The sequence below is a fragment of the Megalobrama amblycephala genome, linkage group LG12 (genome assembly GCF_018812025.1).
Source record: "Megalobrama amblycephala isolate DHTTF-2021 linkage group LG12, ASM1881202v1, whole genome shotgun sequence".
NCBI lineage: Eukaryota > Metazoa > Chordata > Actinopteri > Cypriniformes > Xenocyprididae > Megalobrama > Megalobrama amblycephala.
This window is the reverse complement of record NC_063055.1, coordinates 10677080-10688464: the sequence shown is the minus strand read 5'-3', so window position 1 is coordinate 10688464 and position 11385 is coordinate 10677080. Positions and strand designations below refer to the sequence as shown.

The following is an 11385-nucleotide window of genomic DNA, read 5'->3' as shown; positions in this document are numbered from 1 at the left end:
AGCCATGAATTATAATTTACTTAAATTGCTACTTCCTAGTGAGAGGGACAATATGTTTGACCTATTTTCCCAGAAAAGAAAGTTTGTACATTTTAAGTTAAACTTTTAGGAGTAGGTACACTTTTATATAGGTGGGTTCAAATCAAATACACACAAATCTCTCTCTCTTTTTTTTTTTTTTTTAACCATGAACGCATAATATAGTGGATGTTAAAGTGCATGTTTTATCAGCAGCTAATAAAGGGCTTGTACTCTGTAAACACTGCTGACATTTCCTCTCCGTTTGGACGCTTCACTTGGCGCGTTGTGGGGAGACATCCGTGTGGCTGGGGGAGCTGTGCGCTTTTCGCGCGCTTGCACCTGCTGGTTACGTCAAATCCTTCCTCTCGCGCGGCAGCACGCCGTCGTCTTGGAAACGCTCCTTCAGCGTCGCTATCCTGTGTGAGGTTGTATGAACGGATGATGGAAGAAAGCAGCAGAGAGCATCTCGATACTGGTGTGTAAAATTAAAACACATTCATACTGAGTCATCTTACCTTTTTCTATTGACAGACACGCTTTGGATGATGTCTGTACATGTAGAGCGTGCAATTTAGCCGTTAGATGCATGATATGAGCGCTTCGTCCATGTAAACACAGTAACTGTTTGCTAACGTTAGCCGAATAAAGCTTATTATTGTTATACTTTCCAGCACTCAGAGAGTCAAGATATTACAAAGCGTGTATGTATTGCCATAAATATTCAAATTCAGCTGCACAAGTCGCAACACCACGTGCGTTTGTAGTCCAGCCTTGTTAAAGTGGACGTTTCCAGATACTGTGACTAATATATTCACACTTTACAGCATCTTTACGAGACTATACTAGGTTTGAAATGCATTTATTGGTAAAATTTACTACACATTTAAGTTACTCGTTTATGCTAGCTTTACAAGTCTTGACCAGCTAGACTAGAAGATTACTACTTTGCTATTATTAATATTTACACAAGCTATGTTAGAAGTAATATGATCAGACAGCCTTCTCTGTGAAAATCTTCTGAAATTCCTATATAAATACATCCTATCTATGTCTATACTGTATATTTCTCCCTCTGTATTTCTGTCTCTATACTGTACACCTACACACACACACACACACACACACACACACACACACACACACACACACACACACACAGGCAAATACTGTAGAATTTATTTAATTAGAAAAAGGACAACTACCTTTTAAGTGTATAGATTTTTAAAGTTATGTTAATTTTATGTTAATATTTTCTAATTTTTTTTATTTTGGATATGGATATTCAGCACCACTTAAATGGTTTGTTTACCCCATAATAAAAATTCATCTTCATTTATTTACCCTCATCTCATTGCAAAGACTTGAGCAGAATGAAAGGTTTAGGCACTATTCACTTTTAAGGTGTTTTTTTTTTTTTTTTTTTTCCTCCATACAATGGAAGTGAATTGTGACTGAGTTCTGTCATTCTGCGTAACATCTCTTTTTGGCTTCAGTGTAAGAAAGGAAGTGTTACAGGTTTGGAGTAAATTAAGACACCATTTTGGGAGAACCATTTCTTTTATAGTTTCTGCTTTTATTATTTTTATGTGTAGTTTCTATTGTCATTTTTCAGCTCATGTTAATGTAAAAATGAGTTAAAGACTCAATAGATTCTATGTTGGCAATGTTTTTTTCTCACACAGTACACACAGATCAACAACCCTGTTTGGATGGCCGATTTCAATTGCTGTGTTATGGTATAACTGTTGCTTGATAATTATGAAGTCAGCAACAGACAGACAAAAGTCAATGCTGATTTTTTTTTATTTTATTTTTTTTTTGGTGTTTTAAACTGTGGCCAAATCACAAGGTTTTTGACTTTACTGTATGGACTTCTGAATTTTGTGTGGCAGATAATGAAGCAGGGGGAGAGGATGCTCTGGTGGGGAATGTGAACAAACTGATGATCACCCCACCAGGATACACCGGACCACCCAAGAAAGGTCATGTCATCTTTGACGCCTGCTTTGAGAGTGGTAAGAGTATTTGCATTTTTTTTAGTCCCTTTTTCATTCTTATACTGAATGCTGTTATATGTACTCTACCTAGGGTTGCAAAGGGGCGGAAAGTTTCAGTAAATTTCCGGGAACTTAACCTGGGGAATTTTGGAAATATTACAATTTGGAAACTTAACAGGAATTTTTGGCAATATACGGGAATTTATGGGAATTAATTGGAAATTTTGGGAAATTTATATACATTTATAATATTTATATAAAATGTATCATATAAAAACATAAACATTTTGTTTGGTCATAACATGAAATAACAGTCATTTATTTTTTGCATTCAATTAATTCTAATTTAGTAAATATGTAAAATATATTTTTATTGCAGCAATTGTTATGTGTTATTTATTTCAGTGTCACATGATCCTTCAGAAATCATTCTAATATGCTGATTTGATATGTTGGAAACAGTTGTGCTGCTGAATATTTTTTCATGATTCTTTGATAAATAAAAAAAGTTAAAAAGAACAGAAGTTATTCAAAATAGAAATATTTTCTAACAATATCACTTTAATATCACTTTTTAACAATTTCACACATCCTTGCTGAATAAAAGTATTAATTTCTTTCAAAAAAAGAAAGAAAAAAATTACTGACTCCAAAATTTTGAATGGTAGTATATTGTTACAAAAAGAGTTTCTATTTTAAGTTTCCAACATTGATAATTGATTATCAAATCATCATATTAGTATTATTTCTGAAGGATCATGTGACACTGAAGACTGGAGTAATAATGCTGAAAATTCAGCTTTGCATCACAGAAATAAATTATATTTTAATGTATATTAAAATAGAAAACCATTATTTTAAATGGTTATATTTTACAATACTACTGTTTTTTCGGTATTTTTGATCAAATGTGCATGTTATGAACTGGGGGAATGCACAGTGCATGCAGGGGGTGTGGCCTTAATAGCCCTGCAGTAAGTAGTGTGCTGTGTGAATGTGATTGAGAAATGTGCAGGGTAAAAAATTAACTGAAATTGCATTAAATCTGGTTGTTTTAACCAAAACCAAGATGTTTTTTTCAACTACATTTAAGTACCCTGTTATAGGCTAACCTTCAATTTAGCAAATTCCCTGTTTTTTCCCATTAATTCCCATATATTCCCGTTAATTCCCATATATTCCTGTTAATTCCCATGGAAAGTTTCCAACTTTGAAAATTTCTGGAATTTTGCAACCCTAACTCTACCATTCAAGAATAGCATTTATTTAAAATAGAAATCTTTTGTAACATTATAAATGTCTTTATTGTAATTTCTGATCAGTTTAATGGATGTTTGCCAAATAAAAGTATTTATTAAAAAAAAAAAAAAAATCTAACTGCCCCCATACTTTTGAATGGTAGTGTAAATTCTGCACCACTAGCACAGGATAGAACTTTAAATGGGACCTATAATGCCCTTTTTACAAGATGTAAAATAAATCTCTGGTGTCCCCAGAATGTGTCTATTAAGTTTCAGCTCAAAATACCCCAAAGATCATTTATTATAGCTTGTCAAATTTGCCCCTATTTGGGTGTGAGCAAAAAAACACAGTTTTTGTGTGTGTCCCTTTAAATGCAAATGAGCGGCTGCTCCTGGACCCCTTTCCAGAAGAGGGTGGAGCTTTAACAGCTCTTTAACAGTTGCTGAACAACAACAAAGCTGGAGATTCTCACGCAGCCAAAATGATGATTGTCAGTAACGGTGTTCAGCCTTATGTTGTTCAAACTGGAGTCGGAGACTGATGGAGACCCTCAGAAAGAAGTTACAACTTTTAGAATGGATAAATTTATTTAGTTGCTGAGGACGTGATTCAACTCATCGACTAGTATATGCCATCATGTTAATCTTTTGTGCAAATCCAGCATTGAATTGACTCTCGTTTGTGAAGCAGTCTGGCGTAAAATGACCACATAGTAACAACACTCTACTACAACTCTTGCTCTTTTCTAAAGCATCCCATCATGGCCTCACCCCCTTTTGTTGTGTGTTCCCGGGGGCAGGGTTCATGTAAATTTTGGGGTTTGTGATGTCACCAGTCCGGAAAAAAGCTTGATGTAGTCCTTAAAAAGTGATTTCTGTTAGGGCTGCACAATTATTAATCGCGATTAATCGTGTGCAAAATAAAAGTCTTTGTTTACGTAATATAAGTGTGTATTTGTGTATAATAATTATGTACATATAAATACACACACATACATGTATATATTTAAGGAAAATTTTATATTTATACATAAAATATTTATATTTATATATAATATAAATTGTATAAAAACATATATTTATTTATACATGCATATATTTCTTAAAGATATACATGTATGTGTTTGTATTTATATAAATGTAATTATTATACACATAACACACACATTACGTAAACACTTGTGCAGCCCTAATTTCTGTAAAAGATAATTTCTCCCTTTGCATTGAACTTTGAGCGTCGTAACTTTGCAGATGTTGTTTATGCTCAAACAGCAACATTACACACTAACTAAAGTTAAAAAAGTGAAATCATAATCAAGGACCCTTTAAAAATGCACTTAGCTGAGATAGTAAACAGCATTTTGACATTTTAAAATGTACCGTTTATAAATTGCTGATAAAATATTTTTTAAAAGTACATACTTTACTCTAAAAAGTCATTTTAAATAATGATGGTTTATTAGACTTTTGCCAAGTAAAGAAATTTAGAACCAATATTTTATCAGTATTGTTTACTAACGCTAAGTTGCCATTATAAGCTTTTGCTAAGTTTCATGAGTGTAAGCAGAATGTAACATTTTAACATAAGCGTGTGATGTTGACATGTTCATGATCTAATTTATCTAGTATATAAACAGAATATCAATTTAGCAGCACCTTAGTTGAACAATATGTTGACATGGCAGTTAATTAAAGATTAAGAAGGATGTATACGGTGAACAGCTAGAATAACCCTGTCACCTCTACAAATGCGATACACCCTTGAATTCCCAGGAGAGCATGCAGACCTCTGTCGTCAAACATGTTTGTGCAAAAATCATTGTCGGTGTCTTTTGTTTAACCATACTATTTTAGCATATGGCAGCACAGCCTGAGAGAGACTATTGTCCATGTGAGCGGGGCTTTTAATGGATAATTATCTCCCTTTTAAATGGAGGGGTAAAAATTGAAGTGTTTCATTTGAAAGTGACTGCTCTTGTCGGTCTACCTAGCTGAAAACTGTAATTAAAGCAAGTTATGATATTTTGAAGAATGCTTTTGAGTAAATGGCCTTTGTTTGGCACTTTTTGCCGGTCTGAATGAACAGTGATGTAATGAAAATAAAGTGCTTTTGCAGTGACAAGGTCAAGTGGGCAGCTGAGAGCAGCTTTGGGCCAGATTGACAGTGAATCAGTATGGCTGGAACAGGCACAATATCATTCTTTGCTGGGAGATTAGGTTCAGGGTCTCCAGCAGATGAGACTCAGCTTTCATATTCTTGACAGCCAACCAATTCACCCCTCTGCGGGGAAAGAGCTCGCCTGTGGCTAGGCTCCCTGTGGGGAGGTTTTTTTTTTATATAGATTTTTTGGTCTTGGAAATATTCTGTAATAGTACAATTTTTAGTTGGAGGGAGTCTTTCTGGCCTTCTCGGGTAGTTTGGGTTGAATGTTAAGCTGAAAGAAAGCAGTTGGTTATGGATCCAGCGCCTGAAACGTAAGACTGACCGTTTCTAATCAATTCCAAAGCAACTTGATAAATCAATATGATTCTAAGCAACTCTCCCAGAACTAATAATAAAACCGTGTTCACATCGTGCTTTAGGAGTTGAGCCATCCGTCATCATACAGATGTTTATTACTGTTATCAAAACAATTACGGTCGTCGTAAGCTTACTTGAATGTTTACAGTAGCCATGTGAAAGCGATAGCCGAGAGCGGATGATGTTTTGCGGCGTAGGGCGGCAATAAAAGGACATACAATATTAACATAAGTTACAGAGCCAAAGTCAATATAAATAAATAATCAGGATGTTTTATAAGTTTCTCTGTTTTCTGGCCCCGAGGACCCCGAGGCACTGATTAATGAACATCCAGCCGCAAGACCAGGATCAGCTAACATATATGACATTACCCCCATGTCTCTGGCTCGGCATATTCTCTGAATGATTTATGGAATAGATATTAATCTGCTTCCAGTAAACGCATTATCCAAGTTGGAAAATGGAGAGGAATTGATGTTACAGCGCTAATGTCAAATTAATGTCCTGTTGCTGTTTCAGCAAAGCAACACTGCAGTGAAATGATGTTAACTGCTTACACACTGACAAAAGGGAAGCGGCACTTTCTTGGCAGCAATCGGCGATTTTGACGTAAGTGACTTTGAGAGCTGAAGCCCCCGTGTCAATTGAAGGACTTAAGATGCAATAGTTCAGCAAAGTTTTCGGAGCTAGACACACCCGGTCATTAATCAAACGCTCTTCTCTTTATGTTGAAGAAGATGTGGAAATGTAAAGGTTTGTGGCGATGTGGGCTCATTTGTCAGAAAGCCACCTGTCAGCGAGTGATAACTTTTCACCGTTCGTAGCCTCTCCTTTGTTACAGTGAAAGTCAGCACCTTCAAAATGGAAATGATATTTAATACGCAGTCAGAGGATAAAATATCCCCTCGGATAGCTCGTAAAAAATGAAAATAATAGTATAGATGCATTAGATATCACTCGCTCAGATTTTGAGAAAAAAGTTAAACCTTTTTTCAAAATATATGGCTGTGCAGCCAGTTTAGCAAATTCAGTTGGTATACAGTATATGTGTGTGCGTACAGTGTCTACCAGTGTTAACTAACTGGAAGTAGTGATGCTACTTTAAATGGATAATTCACCCAAAAATGAAAAAAATCTGTTATCATTTACTCGCCCTCAAGTTGTCCCAAACCTGTATTAATTTCTTTCTTCTGCTGAACACAAAAGAAGATATTTTGAAGAATATGTGTAACCAAACAGTTGATGGGCCCCATTGACTTCCATCTACTCCTTGGTTACCGTCATTCTTCAAAATATCTTCTTTTTAGTCAAACAGAAGAAAGAAATTCATTCAGGTTTGGAACAACCTAAGGGTGAGTAAATAATGAAGGTGAACTATCCTTTCCGTGACATTTAGTTCACCTGTTTTCAAAGTATTGATACTTGTAGTCATCTTAGTGAATCCAGTTCTACTGAATCATTTCATTCAGGCAGCTCATGTAAATGATTCAAGTCACTGCACAATGTACTGTTTTTGACTCTGTTATCTAAATTAGGGTGTGTAAGATTGTTCATGTCACTGCCTTTGTGCAACCTCTGATTTAAATGATAAATTACATCATTATGTATCATTTACTCATATATTTTTTTATTTATAAAGTTACAAAAAACCCTATGTACTGTAGTTAGCTACTTTTGTATCTCGCAGGAATTGCTTTTACAAAGCAGTAGCATGAGTATAGTCTAACTACTTCAAATTATGATTAGCTTGTAGCTCAGTAAACAATATTTTCAAAGTAGCTTCTCTAACATTGATATATACACTGTGGCTGTTACACACGAGCTTTCAATCCTGGATCGCACCACCCAATGGGACTTCAAGCAAATGTGTCTGACTTAAAAGCCAAGATACCACTCAAGTTCCTTCCCTCTGCCAGAAAAAAATGTTTCTTGTTTCTTTCTCCCTTTAGACAGCTGTCATGAATTTACCCAAAAAAAAAAAAGTCAGAAAATGTCTCTTATCTTTAGTATCCGGGTAATAAATTCTAATTGGTTAATTAAAACAGACCATGGATACGTAAACTGTTTACTGAAGGCATAAAACACTTAATTTACATTTAGATGAGATGTAACTCATTTTCTTGTCAGCCATATGCAGATTAGGTCAGTGGTATATCTTTTCTTAGGCATTTGGGCCTACAGGTTTCTAATTCTCTCTCACTTCTGTGCCTCTGTCTCTTTTAGCATAACTTATTAAAATAACCCCCATTATGCACAGTTTGATAGTAAAAAACATAATGAATATTTCCCGAAGGCGTCATTAAAACGGTATTGATGGCTCTATAGATATAGTTACGTTTGCCGCATTATGTAAATTCCATAGATTCTTGAATTTAAAAGAGCTTTAATGGTTATAATTAGCACTTTAATCGTGTGATATTATCTGAGGTTTTTAATAATGTGGTTTTATTCTAGTTTAGAAACATTTGTTTGTCAATTTTTTTTTTTGGAGGAGTAGCTGATTTTTTATTTTTTTTATTTTTTTTTTTATAACTGACAATGATAGGATTGATAGTCTTACATTAATCTGTGGCCTCCAGATAAAAGCATCCCAATTTAGCATGCCAGAATCAAGTATATTTAATGTAAACCCTATGCATTTTGAGGAGATCTTGAAGGTTTTAAAGTGCATGTCATTCATTACCTCACACACTCCCTTTCATTCGTGTAGATGTTCTCACATCAGTTTCATAATTCATTCTGCGGGGTAAATTATGTCAAAAATATTTCTCCACATGCTGATGCTTATCAGAGGCTCTGAGTGATAAAACTTATTGACTGTAGCTGCTGATTAAATCTGGTGCCAGCTAGAGGCAGAGGAAGAAGGTGTGTGCGTGTGTACACAAGTGCATATATGCGTATGTGTGTCTACATAATGATTCGATTCCCACCAAGGGCAGAATATAACGTATCCACCAATGACAATCCAAGACGTGCGGTACCCCCTAAGCATTTAACGGATTTGCACTGGGGATTTTAAATTATCCATTGTAATCATAATAGATGAAAAAAAAAAACCTTCGATTCAGCGAACAAAAGAAATGTGTTCGGAGAGGGGACAAGGCCTCAGCCGCACGCTTGCTAATGAGGATAAACAGTAGGGAAAAATCTCTCCGCTGATGGGGCTTTAATTGTTTTGCTTTTTTTTTTTTTTTTTTTTAAACGTTCAGTAGAGTTTTTCCGTCTGTTTTTATCTTCCCTCAAAGTCCTCATGCTTCATGTCACTCTTGCAGAGTGCATCTAGTGGATGAATGATTACATTTAACACCCCAGAAAGACAAGAGGGGAATGAAGGGAGAGAAAAAAAACGTAAGGAGGCCAAGGGGACAAAAAGCAGCCAGGCTTGCCAGCAGATATTTATATACTTCAGATGTACCCAGAATCAAGACAGTCAGATCCCCATTGATTAAAGAAGTGGAAACATTCTAACAATCAGGCTTTATGCTCGACACAAGTGGCTGCAGGAGACAGCAGGGCTTACAGGGAGGATGAAGAGTACTTAAACAGATATTAGGCTACTATAGATGTATTCCTGTCCTCAACAAAACATAACAACATGGGCAAGCATAAAAAAGACAAGTGGAAGGGATATTAGTTGCAGATTTTGTGCTTAGCGCTTAGAAGATGAAAGTTATGCTTGTAAACGCCTTGGTGTTTAGCAGAAGAGTCATGCTCCTACTAAGAAAGCTACATCACTGTCCGGCGTCTTACGGTTTTCTCTTTTTTTTTCTTTTTTTTCCTCGAAGTTTTAAGAAGGATTGAATTGAATTGATTTGGGCGGGTTTCTGAGAAGAACCAGCATAGTTTTCTGATTTATTGTTTTTATCAAGCATTTTTTTGTCCCTCATCTAGCTGGTTGAAGCTAGCCTGCTTGTCCTTTGTCAATTTTGTAGCTTTATCTCTTTCATTCCTCTAACTGATACTCAGGCCTGTGGTGTTATACAGCTCTGACCCTGAAGAAAATATCTGTGCACTCAGAGACCATGTGTGGAAGGGGTTTTGCGCTCTTCCCCCTCCTAAACCACAAGGTTAACAGCTTCGGTTCTTGAGTTTTACTGTAACAGGTCCTTACTCATTGTGGCCCTTTATTCATATATCACTCAAGTCAATGCACAAAGCCAAGCGGCTGTAACATTTACAGTTATTTGACAAAGTGGTCTGAGCAGTCTGCTTTCTGTGACAAAATACAGTTTTAGTTTTTTTTTTTTTTCTTTTTCTAATTGATCCGCTAGGTAAATGTCAAGATGAAACAACAGTTGCAAAGCATTAGTGTAGGACTGTACTACACCCCTCCCCAACATGAAATCAAAGCGCTACGATGCACTGTTAAAGGGTAAGTTCAACCAAAAATGAAAATAATGTAATTTATTACTCACCCTCATGTAGTTCTACACCCGTAAGTCCTTCGTTCATTTTCGGAACACAAATTAAGATGTTTTGATTAGATCCGATGGCTTAATGAGGCCTGCATTTAAAAGAAATTACACTTCCTCTCTCAAGATCCATAAAGATACTAAAAACATATTTAAAAGAGTTCATGTGAGTTCAGTGGTTCTACCTTATTATTATACTGCGACGAGAATATTTTTTTGTGCACCAAAAAACTAAATAATGACTTTTCAACAATATAGTGATGAGCCGATTTCAAAACACTGCTTCGGAGCTTTACGAATCGAATCAGTGACTCGGAGCACCAAAGTCACGTGATTTCAGCAGTTTAGACATTTGATAGGAGATCCGAATCACTGATTCGATTCGACGACCGGAAAAAAATTAAACATCTTTCTGTCGTGACATCCACTATGACAAACTACACAAGCTGAAATGATCTAATCTTGCATCAAGACACCCTACGTCAAGCAGATTGTGGCAAAATCGGGCTAATATCGTGTAGTCTGAACCGGACATAACATGTTTGACCGTTGTAATTGCGTCTTGCATCTTTTGCAGCATCATGTGCATGACATGCATTCTAAAAATGCGGCAATCTAGTTAAAAGATGCATAGCTAGGCCTTGTGTCATTTTTTTTCATTCCACTGCCCAGCATCTCACATTTTTAAAAATTTTATTTGTCCGTTAAGACTTGTTTTTTTCAATGTAATTTAACAAGAAAAGAAAAAGCTGTTGTATTTGAACTTTGCATGTTTCTTCCACATCCTTACAGTCTCATGCACAGAGACGAACCTCATAGCTGAACTGTAATTTGAATTGGTCCTCACTCTTCTTGCCATCATAGAAACTACTTCTCAGAGCAGAAGAGCACAGTGGTCTGCACACAGTCATGCTGTAATATTTACCCACCCCTAGAGTGCTTGGTTATAGAGTGTGTGTCTGCACTGTGGAACGAGCCGGGCGAGCAGATATTTCAAATGTGCACAAGCAAATGAAACAGGTGATAATCCTGCCTGACATTCCCACCATCAGCCTTGGTTATGTTTGATCAGAGCCCTGCAGCCTGGAGAGATCTGGAATGAAACCTCAGCTCTTAGGCTATTGATGGCTGTTGAGATACCTGCATGGGAATGTCATGGAGTGCACATGTGTGGTTGCGCATATTTTATTGAC

The 11385-nt window shown here is 36.1% G+C and overlaps 1 protein-coding gene across 4 annotated transcripts in view; it reads left to right on the top strand.

Annotated features, from left to right (window-relative positions):
* bend5 (BEN domain containing 5) overlaps nucleotides 1-11385 on the top strand; it is a 408562-nt gene continuing 397177 nt past the window's right edge. The window contains exons 1-2 of one of the 4 annotated variants that reach the window (XM_048211503.1): nucleotides 1-496; nucleotides 1914-2036. In XM_048211503.1, the coding sequence (XP_048067460.1) occupies nucleotides 208-496; nucleotides 1914-2036 (412 nt within the window). In that variant the 5' untranslated portion in view covers nucleotides 1-207. The remainder of the gene's footprint in view (nucleotides 497-1913; nucleotides 2037-11385) is intronic. The other 3 variants (XM_048211501.1, XM_048211504.1, XM_048211502.1) reach the window with 3 other exon arrangements.